This window comes from Corvus hawaiiensis, chromosome 6 (assembly GCF_020740725.1).
Source record: "Corvus hawaiiensis isolate bCorHaw1 chromosome 6, bCorHaw1.pri.cur, whole genome shotgun sequence".
In the NCBI taxonomy this organism is placed as follows: domain Eukaryota; kingdom Metazoa; phylum Chordata; class Aves; order Passeriformes; family Corvidae; genus Corvus; species Corvus hawaiiensis.
In genome coordinates, this window is record NC_063218.1 from 25,924,102 (window position 1) to 25,943,892 (window position 19,791).

Consider the following 19,791-nt stretch of genomic DNA (forward strand, 5'->3'; position numbering starts at 1 on the left):
CAAAGACATAGTCCTTTTTTGACACGTTACAACACAGAAGTTCAGAGTCATGAAGAAATTAAACAGGATCCACTAGCATCCAGCATGATCTCGCATTTAAACAATGTTTCCACTTGGAAAAATCTATAAACTCAATGGTTATTACTGTAATTGTGTACAAAGACATCTAGCATTAATTGAGAGGAACAATGCAGAAAAAAGTCTTTAGTAGTCCATGTGTCTAGAAGATTATTTCTTTTGGGAAATGAAGGAGCTATTTTGTTGCTTAGAGTGCAAATATACACTTCCCATGCCAACACAGGTACTATTCAGCCAGTGAGTATCTACAGGTCTACGGCAGAAATACCAGGCATCTCCAGTCTCTCATATAATGACTCCATACTCCCAAAAATAGGATCCAGAAAACAGGAGCAGCAAAAGACTGGCTGGTAGAAGACCCAGTGATTAACATTTTTTGTGCATTACAAAATGTAATAATAATAAACAGCAACATAGCTCATAGGACAAGTAAATTTTAGCTAAGAGAACCTTCTGGAGATAAGCTGGGGTGAGCCCAAGTTACTGTTCTGTTGTGTAGGAAGGAAAGGCAGGTCTTCCCAAAAATCCCCTAATCAGTAAACAGCTGGGATTCAAAAGAACTTTGACATGTACCTGAATGGAACAACCTAAGTGAAAGTTCATGCCTCCACAGAGTCCTTCTGGAGCTCTTTGGCACCAGGGATCCCAATGTCCTTCCATTACAGCATAAGCTAAGGAGAAACTCAAAGGCAATTTATGCTGCTCAGCATGCTAATACCACCTAGTAACATTTCTGATCAGAAATCAGGAGTAATGATCTGTCAAAACCAGGCTGGCTCTTAGCTCCATCACCTCCAGTTTCTACAAACCACACAGAACTCTGTTTAGAGTTCCCCCAGAGGGACAGGCATACAGCTGTCCTGAGGAAGGACATTCCTTTCTCTTCCTCATCTTTGGCAGCACAGATCTGTCTTTCTAGATCCTAAAACAATGTGATTCTACGTTCTGCCTGAAATCCTTCTCAGATCATCAAAACCTCTTCCCTGATCCTACCCAAATAACTCGTGAACATTTTTTTCTATTTTTGTACTAAGTAAAGTAGCCTCTTTGTGACACAGTATCTCACTGCCACTCAGAAACATCTTTTAGGGAGGTTTATCTAACCTCCCTAGCTCACTTTTATCTACATATATGAGAGTATACACTACTTCCTAACAATAGCTTTTAGGTAATTCTTAGAACAAAAATGCATTTCTTGTAATTACTACAAGTGAATTTCTTCTTTTATTATCAAGCTCATTTATAAATTCAATTTAATTTCAAGAGTGTGAAAATTTAAATTCTGGCATTGGAATACATGTGAGCAGCTCTTTTGCTACTCCTAATTCAAAGTAAATATTTGATTGACAAAAAACTCCAAATAACCTTAAGCCAATTCTTAGTGAAATGCTACATGTGAGTATCAAGAATTCTCAAACATAGGTATTGACAAAGAGCAGGATTTTTCTCCTACAGATCATCAAACAGAAAGAATTGAAGCCAGTTTGAGCTGCCCTTGTCAAACAGGACTCAAGTCTCAAGGCAATAGGAAGTGAAATAATGTTTAAATGTATACAGGTTTGAACTAAGTAAGGGTTTATCTTAATGACAGCTTTTATCAGCATAACTATATTAGACTAAATTTTCTACACAGATATACCCTGTTCCCCCAAATCCCTATTACTATGAAAACTTACACAATCACACAGTGTTTGTGTAATAATGTTATTATTGAGACCTTAGCTGTTACTATAAACATTGAATACATGATGAAATGTATGACATTTTACAGCTAATACAGGCAAATATATAAGAAGAAGCATCTCCCCACTAATAATTTTTAATTTGTGAAACTTAGGTAACTCTTTGAACTTCACTGTGACATGCTACAAAGTATTTGCTCATTTTCTCTAGAGGATAACTAATAATGAGGCACTCACTGTTTTACAATCAGTATACACAAACCACTTAATGAATATTTAACCAGCACTTACATTTTCACACTGCATCTTTCTGGATTTTATGTGGGAAACATTGAGTCCATCAATAACAATATCAAACGGAAGTCGATTTTCCACAAATGTTTGAAAGGCCTCAAATTCCTGAAATAAATAAATAAATAAACACAGGGGAGTAATACATCGAGTTTAACAGAAAGAAATTCCATTCTGTTTTTATTAAAAAAGGAAACAAAGCCCAAATGTCTCACTTTTCCTTTGCTGGCTACACTTCACATCATTACTTGCTTATTTCCTAAAACAACCACACCAAAAAAAACCACCCCATCTTTTAAACCGTAAGTCCTACATTGGATACATTCGATAAAATCATTACAACCAAAAATTACATTACAACTGAAAACCAAAACTTTACAGACATCCAGATTTTCAGAATTACAATCTGAACTGTACACTTTATATAAAGATACATGCTATAGTCATTGTCACACAGCAGCTGCTAAACAAAGCAACTTTACAGACCAGTAGACACTTTCACTACTACTAGCTCTTAACTTATCCAAATGTAAAATAGTCATCATACTTAGGTTCTATGGAAGAATTATGAAATCTCTGAATGTCATTCAGTATTTAAATAAACATTCATTTAGAAAGACAGTATTCCATTTGTGAGAAACACGTGGTTTTAAGGCTAAAACAATGAACTTTCTTACTAGGTCAGAAATGTAATGCACTGATTGAGCAGAACAGCAGCATCCGTCCAGTTTTTCCATCAGAAGGAAACCACAACTGCTTTAGGTTTGAGAGTCCATAAGAGGAGAACAGACTACAAAGCTATAATAAAATCTTCAGGAATTTCTCCCTTGATTTTTGAGGAAAGATTTAGTAGTTTTTTTGCAGACACTTGCATAAGATTTCTACTTTTTGCTTCTGACTGTTCTTAAGAAGCACAAGAACTCTGCACTATCTGGATGGGCAATGACCTAGTTGCATAAATTACCTTTCTAGTAACAAATAAGATTTATTTATCACTGACAGAGCTTTCAAAGTCCAGGCTATAAATTAACTTTCACAGGAACTCAAAACAATTAATATTTCATGCCTTCTGCAAAGGATTCAAGAAGTACTCTTCTAATCTTGCCTTCTTCCACGCAGCAATATGGCAACATATGTCTACATAAAAAACACTGCCTCAGCACCCAAAAACACATACAGCATATACAATTCTTCCTTGGAGAAAAAAGGAAAGAAAGAATTCATTTTTCCAGAAACTACAATGCTGTCAGGCAGTAACAAACGATCACCAACTTCAAATTTAGTTGGAATGCTTATGACAAATTATACTAGGAAAAGGGTTACTTGTATTAAGAGTAAAAACCAAGCAAGATAAGATGCCTCACTCAGCTGTTAAAATTTCAGGAATAATTTCCAGGTGAACAGAGGTGTACCAGTCAAAGCACAGTGATAAGAATACAGACAACACAGGGCTCAGCCTAGCACCTAGGAATCAATCACCTTTTATGTGATCTTTCATTTCTCCATTGCTTAAATAAATGTTACTATTGATATAAAAAGCTGGCCAAGGAAATTGTCACCTAAAACAAAAATGAATTGTTGGTACTTGTGAAGTATTTTCCCCAGCCCCATGCCCTAATCTCAACATATTTTCTACAGATGAATAAAAATTCTCATTGCCATCTGACAGGGACACCAAGACACAAAAGGAAGTCACTAGGAAAGGCAGTGGCAGGGATGGCAGGTAGAAACAAGTGCAAAGCCAAACAACATGGATTCCTGACTTCTGGGCGTACGCCATCCATGGACCTCCGCATGGTTCCAAATCTGGCGAGTCATCACTGCAATACTGGATGGCTGTCTGAAATGTGGGAGAGGCGAAAAGAAGCAAAATACACACAGCCCAAGTGAAGGTAAGATAAAGATGAGTGAAAATAGAGAAGACAAAACAAGTGGAAGCAGGTGAAACATGTGGTAAATACTCCAAGAGAGCATTATTTTCTCAATGCCAACAAATGGAAATATTATTTGAAGTAACATAGTTATAGTCAAGCAAACATTTTTTAGAAGCAAGCTGTACAAGTAACTTTGTCTTTACAGGCTCAGTTCAATACAAAACAAGCACTTTGCAGAGAATTTTTCAAGCTTTATTTTATTTCAAGGAACAATAGTTACAGAGCAGTTCCTGAAAAGGTGGTTTTCCCTGATGGGCAGAGTAGACTGTTTTGTTCAGGGAATACTACAGCATGAGTTGGGGAAGCAGCAGAGGGGTTCAGTGGGTCTGCACTCTGCCCACTCTTTGCTTGGATCCCTCTCCTCTCCCAGAAGGGCAGATGGTGCAAGGCTGTCAGAAGGGTCCTGCTGAGAGGCACCAAGATAGGCTCAGCGCTCCTCAGAAAGCCATCTCCTGGCTCTCTGGGATTTTCTTCTGGAGCTGGGGAGATGCTGGAGCTTTTTCAGTGTCATTCCTTTGGCCACTCCACCTTTCCCCACCATTTCCTCCTGCCCGTATCTCCTAACATTCTCAACAGATGCCTGACAGACAGTATGCCCTGCCAGCCTCCCAGATCAGCTTAATCGTTGTGCATCTTTATGAGTAAACTGTGCAAAACAGGGAGAGAAGGTTTGCTGGTGGCAAAGAGACTTATCCATGCAGGGAGATGAGGAGTTAATAGCAAAGTGCAGAAGACAAATGGCCAACTTTAATTCATGTCACCAAACACAGAAGACTCCAATAAAAAGCCTCAGACAGACTAAAAAATCCCAAGGGACAGTTCATTTTCTCCTCACCACCCATATTTCCCCAGCAACACACGAGAGTGTGTTCTCTCCTTTTCCAGAAAAAAAATACATTAAGAATGACAGAGGTCTCCTCCCATGAGAGACAGTTTTTGAGCTGCCATATTTCTCATCCTGTCTGGACACAGGAAAGAAAAAAGGGCAAACCCTGGAAATAAGCAGCAGGCTACCTCATCCAGAAATAATACAAACACCCAAAGACTTACACTGTAGGAGTGTACTGGGTCTGGCTGAGCTGGAGTTAATGTTCCCCATAGCAGCCCTCACGGTGCTGTGTGATGCACTGGTAGCTAGAAAGGTGTTGCTAACACACCAGTGTTTTGGCTACTGCTGAGCAGTGCTCCTACATTAAGGCTGTGTCTCCAACATTCCCCCTCACCAGTAGGCTGGTGGTGGACAAAATCTTGGGAGGGGACATAACCAAGACAGCTGACTCAACCTGACCAAAGGGATGTCCCATCCATATGACACCTCCTCAGAACAACATCTAAGAGAAAGAAGGGGGCAAGGGGAGGGCATTTGTTATTATGACCTTTTTTTTCTGGAGCAACTGCTATGCATAGTGATGCTCTACTTCCCAGGGAGTGGCTGGACATCACCTGCCAATGGGAAGTAGAGAATAAATATTTTATTTTTCTTTGCTTCTGCATGCAGCCTTTGCTTTTCCTTTAATAAACCGTCTCTATCCTGATTCACAAGGGTTTTTCCATCTCATTTTCTCCCCCTACTGGCCTTGTCCTGTTGAGAGGAGTGACAGAGCAGCTTGGTGGTCAGCTGGTGTCCAACCAAGACCAACCCACCACAAAGAGAGAAAGGAGACAATTCAAAGGATGTTGATCTTTTAAAGACTGGGATTTGTCTGGATTTTATGTAGATCTTATTTCAGCCACAGTGGTAAACAGATGATTCATCCACAGTTCCCTAAAGATATCTCCCCCATTAGCTAACTGTTAGAAGAAATTAAAGGCTTTCTTTCTAAGCAGTAAATGAAGTAGAGCACAGCTGCAGTTAGGGTACAACTAATCAAGAGAATCCAAACATGATGGCCATCAATGCAGTACAAGGATGACGTGAAGGTTACAGAATCACAGAATATGCTGAGCTGAAAGGGACCCACAAGGATCATTGAGTCCAACTCTTGGCCCTGCACAGGACCATCCCCAAGAGCCAGGTTGGTTTAGGCAAAAAAAAAGCAAGCTATTCACAAAGGCTTACCCTTCCAAGTGGAGACTGCAACATGATCTACACGTACCCCTGCGTATGCCACAGGAGCATTTACATGGAAACATCCTGCTCAACAAGACAAAGGGCACTTCTGATTAACTCCTTCAATAAGCCAACAAGTAGCAAATCACACCTCTCTCTTTCTCCCTGCCCCCCCCCCCCTATCCTCCAGGTAAGAGCACCAAAACAAACACAGCAAATCTTACACTAATTTCTAACTTGTTCTGACTGGGTTCATCTCACAAAGTTTTTAAGGAAAAATCCATTTTCCCAGCCTCAAAAACATGACTCAAACTGAAGGAACTAAACTAAAACCACATTTTGTATTGCTTATTGACGTGACCCTCTTAAGGCTCCGGTCACGCAGAGAAGTACTGCAATACAGCAGGGCTGTTACCTCACTGCAGGACTTCCCCCCACACACACGCACAGGACAGCACAGCACAGTGCTCACAGTGGCTCCAGTGATATCCTGTTTCACACCACGAACAAAAGAAAAGGGAATTTTAAAAAACCCACCTGATTTCATTCATTGCCTTACTGGGAAAACGGAGGAAGGCCAACTACGCAACCTTTAAAAATGATTCACTGCACCTTCTATTAAAAAAATCTTGTCTTCACAAACGGATACACACTGACTAAATCAATTTGAGAGAAAAAGCCAGCTATAACCAAACCCATGATGGAATTTACATTGATGTAAAGAATTTAAGAGTTTTAAAATAATTAATTGTTTAATCATTAGGGTGTGGGTGGCTCAAGTCCATTCATATCTTGGCAAAAGCACAAAGAGTTGCATTTTTTTTGTATTTCACACCAGCTGGATGGCTCATGCACTATTTCACCATCATTTTATACTGGTATGTACTGGTGCTGCCCCAGAAAAGGGTGTTTCTACCTTCTCCCTTTCCTCAGCCATTCATTCCTGGCTTTGTTCCCTCACCTACCTATGCACACATGTTAGCACATGGAGAAAGACTCAAGTGGATGAACTGAGCCCATACAACAGTTTTAGTCTGCACCAGTCCCCCTGTTGAGGTTACAACACAGAGGATTGTCCTGGCATGAAAATGCAGCCAGAATATGGAATGAGATTGGTAACAGCTGAGACTACTGGGATCACCTTTTCCCATAGGTAGCCCTGACTATGCTGACTAAGTTATGAAACTACAACATTCTATGAAATGTTACTCCCAGCGTGGAATACTACAGAAAAGCAAGAGAGGTTGGTTTTATAAAAAGAAGTATAGGAATTATTGTTTGAAAAAGCAAGCAAGAATAAAAAGACTAGTTTTGCTACCTTAAATAATTCATTTAAAGGGTGTTTTCTTAAGTAAGTGTACCCTCAGACTTCAAAAGTCTAGTTTGCACAGTGAAAAGTATTTGAAATAGCAGTAGTAATAAATATGAAAATAGTAATTTTTGGTAAGACAATACTATTTCTGTAAATACATCTATAGCTTTATAGAACAGAAATATATGTTTTTCTTCCCATACTAGTGCACATACAGATTACAAGCTTCAAAACCACAACAAAAATGAGGGAAGGAATTCATTACTAGCATTTACAGACACTATGTTAAACATGATAACATAAATAAATATTTCAAAACAAAGAAAATATAGCTAAACAAGCATGTCCCTTGGCAAGTGCAATGAGAGTAATCCACATTAGTATTTTGAAATAATTTTAATGTCTGTAACAGTTCTAAGTGTTAAGAATAAAAAAAACTACACTAAAACCTATTCAAATCACTGCAGAAAAGGCTGTTTGTCACTTCCTCTAAACAATAAAGTTTTTACTCACTTCAGGAATGGTGGAGAGATACTAGTTGAATTAAAAAATGCAAAACTACAATATTCAACGTGTGTTTTTTCAAGAAGAAGTCACAATAGTTTAAGCTTTGTACAACAGAAGCAGTGCTTCTCCTCTTGTTAAATGACAATATCCTCAAGTGCAAGGAAAGAGCAAATTCTAATTAACCAAATATTATACTGCACTTAATTATAATTTAACTATCCCTATTATCAAACAGGGTGTATTCCAGTATCACAAGAGCAGCTTTCAGAGAAGTGAAAACATTCAATTTTTAACAGTTTCATAAAATACAATGTTATGGGGGTTGCTTTGTTTTCAGCAATGTTTCCTGATATCAGAAGAAAAACACAGGAATGAATACTAAGCGTGAGAAATAAAATTCAGCTGTCAAACTGAAATCCAGCCAGTTCTTTTTTTTAAGGTGCCTTGGTGGAACACTCTTAAATCTAGCTGCTATGCCTGAAGGGTTTGAATACTTCCCCTACAGTTTCAAAGCTTGGAAATCCCCTCCAAACCCTTCTAAACAGGAAGGCTTTTCTCGGTATTATGTATGGTATCCCTAGGTAGCCTAGATTGCACACGATTTGTTTGGCCTGTTACATGCGTCTCTGAGTTTACAAATAATCCCAGAGTCAGGAACTCCTGTGGCTGTAGCCTTCAGAGGCATGGTCATGAACAGGAAGGTGCTTGCAGGCACCCTGGCTGCGATGTGTGCCGTGCTGCCCGTGCACAGCCTCTGTCCGCAGCGGGCACGGCTGGCACAGGACTCAGCTAACCCACATGAGAATACTGCAGAGGAGGTAAATGGCACACGTATCCTGGGCTGTGGCACATACTGTGCACACAGTATCAGCTGTTTGCTTGGAAGTGCTTTTCTCCTCATAGCCCCTGATCTTCCAAGGAGACACAGCAGCCTAAGTGAATTAACTAGCCTTCCTGAGCTCAAGCAAAGAAGCCATGACATCCAAGATGGACAGCCATAATCACCCAGGCATCTCAGGGCAAGTAAGAGTAGCTCACCTTGCAAACAGCTAAAGTGCAGGCAATTTAGCTGACTTTGACCACAAGCTGAGAGTCAACGAAGCAGGTAGAAAAATGAGAAGATCACAGTGGAAGTTGAGAGTGAAGGCACCACCAGGTGGGGTTAGAGCAGAATGTGTCAGACAGAGGCTTCTTAAACATTAGTACATAGAGGCTTTGGAAGTAATTAATTACTCCATTCAGAACAGGACTGACATGTACCCAAAGCCCCCTTTGGGTCACTTAGCCTTTGGAGCAAATCATGGAGTTGGAAGGAGAACCAAAGCTTTACAGAAAAAAAAAGTATCAATCTAAAAGGTAAGAGTTAGAACTTTATCTTCAAGGTTCCTTGGAAAAAATACCGCCTCATTCAGCTGCAAAAAGAACACTGAGATGAATGGGCTACTTCCCCTTTGTCCTCCCCTTATGTTCTAGAAGAATATGTAAAATCCCTGCTTAGTCCAGATCTAGTGTGGAAACTCATATCCCATCCACGAGCCCATCTCTTCCTGCCTTCTTGACAGCACATAAACATCTCCAATGAGCTTCCTTCCCACTGCACAACAGTCCTTTCAGGCTTATCAGAGGTATGTAGGAGCCACAAAGGGAATGAAATTACAGCATTTGCGTAAACACCCAGGAGCAGCTGCGACATGAAAAGTCATCACAGCTAAAGTTGATTCTGCGTCTCAGCACACCAATTATAGCCTCCCTGGCTCAATGGCATAGCTCCCAATTAAATGCAGCCAGAGTAAACAAGCATCTGACTGAAAATATCACACAGAAATTTGGTATGAAGGTGACAGTCTTATTGTAACTGTTTTCTTTCTATGGCAGCCTGCAAGGTTACAGCTCACTGTATGAGATCATCATATGACAGCCTAACAGACCTTACAGAAGCTATGCATAAGGATCTGAATTGCTGCCTACTTTTAATGTGTAACATTTCCTTATCACAGATAATCATAGTTCATGCAAGCCATCTTTTTAACATATTTGTAAACAGTGTTCACTACCATTCTGATGTACAAACCCATGTTGTTTGATTTTCTTTCCTAAAACTAATTACAAAAAAGGTTTCTTTTTTTTAATCACAGCACAACAAACCACTTTTGGGGGATCCTCAACAAAACAAGTCTTTGTTCCTAATTTTCTACTCTGATCACATTTATTCTTAAGTGACAGAAATAAAATAAAGCAATGATGCTGTTGCAAAAGTAAGACAAAAGACTGTTCCTCAGTGAAGAAAAAAAGACCAAATGCATTACACATTCAATTTGAAACACTGTTGGAAAAAAAATACTGAGCTCAAAACAAACTGTTTCCCTGATTAATCATTTCATTGCAAGAAATACAGATGCACTAAAGAAAACTAGTTAGGAGAGAAGAAGGAATACAAAGCTAAAGTTTCCTACTTGAATTATGGCTACTACAAAAAAAGTGACTGACTGGAAAATGAATCCCCCCACTGCCTTCTCAGATATATTTGCTTACATCCTTATTTCAGCCTCATCACCTAGTTCCCCTCTGGAAGCCCCTGGCTGCAGAAGAAGTCACACAGTCTGACATACCTAAAATGGGCAGTGTATTTTCATCACCACATGTCTGCTTTCACAGCACAAGGGCAATTAAAAAGTCCCAAATTTATTTCTGGAAACATCTGATACATCATGACACTGTTTTGCCACTACCCCCACATACATGCTCAAAATTCACTGAAGAAGCAGGCTTTAAGCTGTACAAACAACAGTAAACTCACCAAGTTCATCTCCATTCAGGGACTGCCTGCTGATATAGAACTGGAACAAGATGAGTTTGAAACTAGTAAGTAGGTGGCCCCAGAGTGATAACTGATGGAATTTCAGCTATCACACAAACTAACAGAATCTACTGACATCAAAATTTAATATAGTATATTGAGTCTTTGTTTCATTAGATTGTATTCATTTAATCAATCAGGTTCTCACACAGGGGGAACATAATTTCTACTACTGTTCAGATTGTGTGTGAAGGTCCTGTTACCCAGAACTCCCTTCCTAAATCTCCCCACCTTCAACTGGTACTGCCAATCTAGCCCTGCCTACTTGACACATTTGAAATTTTCAAGCCATACAGCATTCGATAAAACACAGCCTTTTGTTTACTTTATGGTATTATAGAACACCAGTACCTATTAAATACTTAAAATTACTGCTACATTTTAAAGGATAATTTTTTTCTCCTGTACAATTCACAGCTAGATCAGATCAAAAGTCCTGAACCAAAAATATAATCTGTGTGGAAATTAGATGTTTGCACAATAGGCTGCACATATTACAAACACCCCAAGATTAATTATTTAAAGTTTCTGTAACTGATAAGCATGTTTAATGTCTGTGCCTGCAGAAAGCCTGAAGAATTAAACCTGGTTTCCTCTTCTATATTTTCAAAGCTGGTGAAGAACTGAGGTGCCAGCTGCAACAAATCCCAAATCAGTACTCAAAGATAAAGCAAACCTGCCCTGAGATGTGGTGTGGGCTCCATCTAGTGGGGCTCAGCTTTGTTCCATATCACTACCACCAAATCTGTTATCTCCACACAAAATGTGTCAGAAATAGAATCATTAAGGTTGGAAAAAACCTCCAAAATCATCGAATCCAACTGATCACCTCCTTGTAAACTAGGCCATAGCACTCAGTGCACCATCCAGTCATTTCTTGAACACCTCCAGGGACGGTGACTCTACCACCTCCCTAGGCAACCCATTACATGTTTTACCACCCTTTCAGTCAAGAAATTCTTCCTAACATCCAACTTCAACCTCCCCCAGCACAGCTTGATGTTATGTCCTCTTACCCTGTTGCCAGTTGCCTGGGAGAAGAGACTGTCCTCCCCTTGGCTGCAGCCTCCTTTCAGGTACTTGTAGAGACCAGTAAGGTCTCCCCTGAGTCTCCTTTTCTCCAGGCTGAACAACCCCAGCTCCCTCAGCCACTCCTCATATGACATACTCTCCAGACCCTTCACCAGCTCTGCTGTCCTTCTCTGGACACGCTCCAGCATCTCAATGTCCTCCTTACAGCAAGGGACACAGAACTGGATGCAGGATTAGCGATATGGCCTCACCAGTGCTGAGCACAGGGGAACAATCACTGCCCTGGTCCTGCTGGCCCCACTATTTCTGATACAGGCCAGGATGCCACTGGCCTTCTTGGCCACCTGGGCACACCCTGGATTATGTCCAGCTGCTGTGAAGCAGCACCCCCACGTCCTTTTCTTCCAGGCAGCTTTCCAGCCACTCTGTCCCCAGCCTGTAGCACTGTCTGGGGTTGTTGTGACAAAAGTCCAGGATCTGACATTTTGCCTCATTGAACCTCATAGAGTTGGCCTCGACCTACTGATCCAGTCTATCCAGATCCATCTGCAGAGCCTTCCTACCTTCCAGCTCATAAACACTCCCAACCCAGCTTGGTGTTGTCTGTGAACTTGTTGAGGGCGCACTTGATCCCCTTCATCCAGATCATCGACAAAGGTATTAAACAGAACTGGCCCCAACACTGAGCCCTGGGGAACCCCCCTGGTCACCAGCTGCCAACTGGATGTAGCTCCTTTCACCACTGCTGTCTGGACCCGGCCATCCAGCCAGGTTTTCACCTGGTGGAGAGCATATCTGTCCAAGCCATGGGCTACCAGCTTCCCCAGGAGAATGCTGTGAGGCAAAGTCAAAAGCTTTACTGAAGTCACAGAACTGCAATATACTACAGTGTCTAGAAATTGTGCCCTCTCATAAGTTTACCACAACCTTTGAAAAGCTAATGTATACTGTAATTATAAATATGAAAGTGTCTCTTTAAAACTGAGGAGTACTTGATTGGTTGGTGGGCTGTGAAAGGTGACAGAACAAAACTACAACTGGTTCTTTTACTTTTTTGCAAGCTCAAAATACTAGACGTCTTATTTTGTTCTATTTACTGGGTTTTATTCCATATTTTACATTTAGCTTTTGGAGGATTAAAATATTTTAATTTTTTAACATTAAAACCCCCACACTTTAATTATTTCAGCATTCATTAATACCTGGCTGAAGATACAAGAACAAATAAAATATGAAAGATGCTGAGATTTAGACCTGAATTATAAACACAACTGAAAAAGACACATAGGATACTTCATGGCGTATCTAATGGCCCATCAATGTTTAAAACAAAGAAAAAAATTTGTAGTGTTTTTGAAGTGTCTGAACATTACTTGTGTATTACCTTTCTAGCCAATGAACCTGGCAGTGTGCAAGACCTACCTGTGGACTTGTCTTTCTAAAAGTGTCAGTTCCATGTATCACATCCCTTACTATTCTCTCGCTGAGATTACTGTACTCCTCTTCGGTGAGGTTACTATCCTCCAGCTGATGGTTGCAAACTGGGCATTGTCCACTGCAATAATAGCGAAACAAGAAAATAAAAGGAAAAAGGCTTTTAAATAAGAAACTCCTTAAATATTACTAACTTATCAACGAGCACAATTCTTTACAAGAACCCCAACAGAGTACAATCATCAGAAAATCAGCTGTACTCTTTCTGTGATGCATCCAAACCCTACTAAAGTCACTAGAATTATTTTTATGTGATTTAGTGGGATCAGCACCAAAAATTTAATTCTAGTGACATCTGAAGACTTAGCAGTAAAACTCTGCAGGAAAGCAAGGGGGAAAACAGAATATTTAATTCCTCAGCATTTATTTATACCTTGAGAGATAGGAGTTCTATCCTAAGCATTACCACAAATTCCCACATCTCAAACATTCAAAAGTTTCCCTACTAGACAGGAAAGTCATTACGGACACACAGAGCCCTGATGTCAATGTGGGAAGGTGAGCCTGTTGCACTGGCCTGAACAGAATATATGAAACAGCTGTAGACATGTTAGTTGAAGCTAGCAGGCACATCGCAGAGCCTTGATCTAGCTATAAATCCATTCCGAAGTCTTACAACAAGAAAATGCACCAGTGAAATGCTCCACTGTTGTGCCAACGACTGCTCCTAACAAAAAAACCTAAGCTATATGTGCCTGGTTTATCAAGGTTTAGAATAACCAAACCTGCCACAGGTATAGGAATAACCCTGCCCAAAAGAATAAGGAAAAATAAAAAAAAAAAACCAAGGAAAGCAAGAAAAGGTAACATAAATCTGTTGTACAGTTGGAAAAGCAAATAGTGAGCAATACTGACTTATTTGTGCCACTTGTCTTTCACTACCAGACTTCCCCTTAATTCTAGGCTGTTTGCTCAGATCTCTCCAAGGTGGTCAGAGAGAACAGACTGAGAGCAGAATGGGACTAAGACAGAAATACTCTTTTCTCAGAAAGCTCTCAGGAATATTAAGTCACACTGGCATACCTGTACGATGCCCCATAACACCAAGGACTTTCTAATATCTGGCTGACTGCACCCAAACAGAAAGCAGCTTTACATTGCTGTCTCCTGACAACTAATCACTACTTGTTTATTGCTAAAATACTTCCATTCCTGCTCTGCAGCACAGGCTGAGTCTCACACGGATCTAGAAATGCAGACTGCTGCAGAAGAAAAAGCTCTGCAGGTACAGTCAACCAATGCCACCAACTGGCATTCATTTCCCAGAGCCACAAACACTTCCATGAGGCACAGCTGTGTCAGGGACTGTGTGACTGCAAGCACTGGCACAGTTTCCTTATCACTTACATCATCCACTTCTCAGTATTCTTTTTTCCCTGTTGCACGACCAGCAGCTATGGTAGCAACTGCAGTCTGCAAATCCTAAATCATATATTTTTTTGTCTCTGACACATGCAAGAACTCTCCACTGATTAGTCCATGCATGTTTTTTAAGACTAGAATATCAAAGAGATTGAGAATCCACCATAAAAGAAAAGATCACAGTATAGAACAATAGGGGATGTGAAGAAACAGCCCTCAAACTCTTTAGTTTCCTTAAGAAGAGTGCTGGCATGTCGCAAGAGATCCTGAACAATTTTCCAGAACAGCATGAGCGAGGTTACACTACAGAGAACACTCAGATCCATGCCTGCCAAGAGGCACAACCATGTATCTCACCAACCGAGTGCTGCAAAACCTTACCAGCACTGGGAAAAGGCCACAGATGAAAAGTCTTGCAACTCTCAAAAGAAAAAATGGTCAAATTTCAAGGTTTATTTGTAGGGGGTTCAAGTTTCTGGCTATCACTGTTTAAAGAAACTAGGAACTCAGTGCTAGAGGAAGAAGAAAATATCCTGCATATGAGCATCTTAGATATAACTGCCAGTATTTATACAAAATCAGAATAACCTATGAATAAGCCTATTAACTTGCCAAAGTCAGTTTAGGAAAAAACAGTTTTTAAACATGGATTTTTTAACTCAAGACTCATGTTTTAAGACATCAGTTATGCTGACTGCAGAGAAGAGTCTAGTAACAATCACTGCATGAGTTTCAGAGATACATTAAGGGCTTTGTCCCTTATGATTAGGGCCAAAAAGAAAAACCAAGCCCACATAAAAACACCAACAAAACCAATGAACTCTTTTTTGGTTTATCTGTCAGCATCCATTTTATTTAAACAAAACAAAGCTCTTTTATTATTTTTATTTTCTTGAAACCATTTTAATTTTATTCAAATACTTATCCAAGTAGGCTACCTCAAACTTGTTTAGTTCAAAATAAAGTGTTCTTACAGTTCTAACAGCATAACTACTACGTAACTACTTGTCATCACTTTGTTCACAGATTCTTAATCCATGGTAAAAGGTGAGGTGATCTAAGTCAGTTTTAGCTCTCAAAGTCTTTAACTGTTTACAGACAGTAAGATAGAAAACAGACTCAGCTCTTAGTCAAGACAAATGACTTTAGAATTTTGAAGCTCTTAAAGGCTGGAAAAGGTTGTCTAAAATATTATTTATTATTATAACAGAGTACAGTACCACACACATTCATACACAATAATAATTTATTGTATAGAAAACAATTCTTAGAAGAGTGAGTTGTGCTGCTGTTTCAAGGGCTTCAAAAGCTGCAGGCTCTATACGAGCTTTTACTTCAGAGTATGCAACATAAAGTATTTTTATAAACCACCTAAAAAACCCATAATCCATTGGAAACATGCTCCTAATTAATACATTTATAGCTGCCAAATTGCTACAAAAGCATAGAACAAGGTTTCAAATAGAATAACATTTAAAATAGCAGTTTACAGACATTAAGAAAACTGCACTGTAATAGAAACACACATCCAAGCTATGCCTGTGAAAACCTAAGAACCATTTTGTCTTCACTGATAATCAGATAGGAAGGGAGAAACCTTCCATCTGTACAAATTAACTGCAGTGTGCAAACAGTATCAGTTTTCAAGAAGATAACACTTTACACACCAAAGCTTCTCCGCTATATATCATGTTAAACAACAGTATTATAAAGCCAACAAAAAATAAAGTCTTTAAATCCTAAACAGTAGACAAATAAGCCACACAGTAAAACTTTTTTACTTAAAAACTCTTATATTTTGCTGTGTTTTTCCATCCTGGCTCTGCTTAGCATAACTCTTTTCCAAATGTGCATGTTGGGTCTTGTTTAATGTACAAGAAAGAGCTGGAAACTGAAGTTTGTGAAATCGTATGTCACAACAAAGGCTCATACCCTCAAGGATTAAAATATTGTCGTATATAAGGAAAACTATTTTTGTTTTTGAAAGAAGATTTCAAGATAGAATAATCAAGACAACACCTCACTTATAAATAAAATGTTGCATTTACCTGTCTTTAATGTTGGTCAGGCGTCCTCTCCAGTTCCCTCCTGGTATACTAATATGTACAGAGGGAAAGATAAATAAAAACATTAGATTCTTATTTAATGATATCTGAATTACCTGTCAGAATAATTACATTTTGGTCAACATTTAGAAATAAAAAACCAAACAATCATCTACCCTGCATAGGAATTACACAAAGATCCATATTAATTTAGCAACACCTGGAAATACTATATAAAGAACCAGCATTTAACAGCATGCAAAGAACTAACACCATCAACCTCCATAGTTTATGTTGTCCCCAAATTTTAAGAACCATACAAACAATCAGGGTGCACTGACAACTTTTAAGTTACTGCCCTACACATTCATAAACCATTCCAAAAATGGTAGTGCATTCCCACTGCCACATTTTCCATCCAGGAAGAGTAACCTGTAAAATGGCTCTGTAGCCCACATAAATCAAAGCCAACAGTTTAAAAAAAAAAAAAAAAAAAAAAATCACAGATGGGCTCACATACGACCTCATGACAAAATGGAATGGGCTCAGGTGAACCCCATTGTGCATGCACAGTGTAACAAGCTGTAATTTGCAGAGTCTGACAAACACTTCTCATGACAACAAACCGTGTGACCTGCTAAATACTGTGCTGAAACAAAGAGCCTCCTATAAAGATTGTATAGAATGCTAGGAGGTGAACAAAGTCAATACATTTAATCTTCACTTTACCTAGTGGAATTTGCTGCCTCTTTCATTTAAAAAAAGAAACTATCTAACTTTCAACTAGCTTACTACTTCTACACTTCAATAAATTACAGGCAAAGCCCTCGTACACCTGTCAATATTCCTCATGTACCACCCCAGAAAGACAAGAAGTCAGCTATTTTGAATTGCCATGACCCACCATGATTTCCTAATTTTTGTACCAAGGAGTAATATTTAACAGGTAAAAGAAAAGATGAAATCAGTACAAATTTTAAACTTTCACAATAATTTGGGAGCAAAAATAAAATGCAATTTTTCATGACAACAAGTCTCTTGTGGAGAAACAAAAATCAAAATGAGACCTTGAGGGGTCTCAGAGTTGATCTGTGGGAAAATCTGAATCCCTCCTCCTCATGAACTGCACCTTGCTATTGAAACATTATTTACCTTTCAAACCATAGCTTTATACTCCGCATAAATGTTTTGTGAGGATATATCTGGTTCTCTCTCAAATATAAGAGGATACCAAAGAGCCCTTTTTGTAACTCAGCATCTTTCATACCCCTGCTGTAGTCAAAAAATGATTGCAGGACATCCAAGGTTGGGATCACATCTTTAGCCAACATTTCATCATACAGTTCAAAGGCGAGTTTCATTTCTTGGTGACGGCTGGCTGCTTTGATACAAGATTCATAGCATGTCCGTGAGGGACTCATAATCTTTTTTACTTCTTCCAAAAGAGTCAAGGCCATTCTCCATTGATCTGAGTTGCTCAGCCCCCTGATTAGAAGGTTGTAAGCACCACTTTCTAAAATCTTAAATCTGACTTTCATTATATCATACACATCACGGATTTCTGAAACCTGTCCCTGCTGGACACACAGTGTCAGGTATTTGACCAACACATTATATGCAATGTCACCATTACGCTTTGCCAGGTGGGTCAGCAAGGACTTGGCCACATCAATGGGGCTGTTGCACCTGATCATACTGTTCAGCATCACCTCTTCAAATATTTCAGGTGATTGGAAATCTTCCCTTAGTTTGTTCCATTCCTCAGCCTGCAAAGGTTTTTCTGGAGGTTGTACATTGCTAAACTTATGCCTTGACTGAACATGACTCATTGACCACTTCTTTGCAGCTCCAAGAGAGGAAGAAAAGCGGAATTTCCCTTCAGGTATTTCTTTAGTCTCCTCATCCCATCCTTTTCCTTCTTTGCAATCAATTTCAGATCTTTTCTTGGTAGGTAAGACGTCAGTTTCTTTGGGGTCCACTGGTAATGCAGTGCTGGAAGATGTCATAAAACTGAGATAGTTAATTTTTTCCCTATTGGAGACGCTGAAAGAGGCAGCAAACAGTTGTCGGCATCTTGAAACAGGCCAGAACATGTGACATTTCCATAGCAAAGCCTGAAAACCCTGCTGACTAGTTTGAGAAAAGAGTGCCATCACAAGACGAAATTATCTATTAGCTCACTGTATCTGATGAAGTTATAAAATGAAAAATACAGTTTGCATGGGCATGTTTATTAATAAAAGCCCAAGGGCTGTCAAGCTGTATAAGGTTCTGTTTCAAAATGCTTGTTCTTTGAGTCCTTTCTGTCTCTTATGGACACAAAAAACAGTAAAATCTTTTTTCACAACAGTTAATCTCTTAGACTGTAAGGACAATCATCCAAAATGAGGGTATCTTTCTTTCTAGAAAAGATCTTTTGCATATTATGATTCCTGTTTATTGGTTACAGCAATGATGAGTACTGTCTGTGTTGTACGCAGAAAGGCAACGCTGATACAGCTATGCAAAAGCACCGGGTTTTTCTTCCTGCCTTTGTCCAAGTCGGGAGATTTCCTAAAAATCAAAACAACACGACGACATCATGACCTGCTCCGTGGTTTCCTGTGATATTTACATCTGCATGCTAGCAAACACGAAATTCAAGGTTACTCGACGATTTCAGGTGAGGAATCCCAATCCTGATCCTTCAGGCAGTCCCAGGACGGGGTTCCTACACTGCTTCCCTCACATTTTTCACCTGGTGACAAACTTCTCTATGACTTGTTTCCCCAATCCCAAATCCTAGGTAACGCCGCTGCAGAGGCGGAGCAACACTGCGGGCGGTAATTATACCGAAATCCCAGGTACAAGTTAGGTTATCCAGGTAAATACCGGGAGATCCGCAGGCGGGTCCGCCTCACGGGGTGACCCCGCATGGCCCCACATTCCTCACCCGGTACCGCGCGGGCCCGGTCCAGCCGTGCCGCAGAACTCCCAGCCTTTGGGAAAGTCGCTCCCGCTGCCCCCGCTCTCCCTCATCCCCCCCCCCCTCACGCCTCCGCAAGAAGCCCACCTGACGCCGCGCGCGGCACCCACGCGCAGCAGGCGCGCGCCCACAGCAGGGCGGGCCAGCTTCCCATTGGCCCGGAAGCGCGTGGAGCCAATCGC

At 40.0% G+C, this 19,791-nt stretch overlaps 1 protein-coding gene across 3 annotated transcripts in view; it reads right to left on the reverse strand.

Annotated features, from left to right (window-relative positions):
* LOC125327958 (protein only RNase P catalytic subunit) overlaps positions 1-19,779 on the reverse strand; it is a 41,423-nt gene extending 21,644 nt beyond the window's left edge. Inside the window, exons 1-5 of one of the 3 annotated variants that reach the window (XM_048308063.1) lie at positions 19,697-19,779; positions 17,797-19,197; positions 16,648-16,695; positions 13,166-13,298; positions 2,052-2,159 (exon numbers count right to left, since the gene is read on the reverse strand). In XM_048308063.1, coding sequence (XP_048164020.1) covers positions 2,052-2,159; positions 13,166-13,298; positions 16,648-16,695; positions 17,797-18,797 — 1,290 coding nt within the window. In that variant the 5' untranslated portion in view covers positions 18,798-19,197; positions 19,697-19,779. Of the gene's footprint in view, positions 1-2,051; positions 2,160-13,165; positions 13,299-16,647; positions 16,696-17,796; positions 19,198-19,515; positions 19,632-19,696 lie in introns of those variants that run through there. The other 2 variants (XM_048308065.1, XM_048308064.1) reach the window with 2 other exon arrangements.
* Positions 19,780-19,791: the final 12 nt, after the last annotated feature.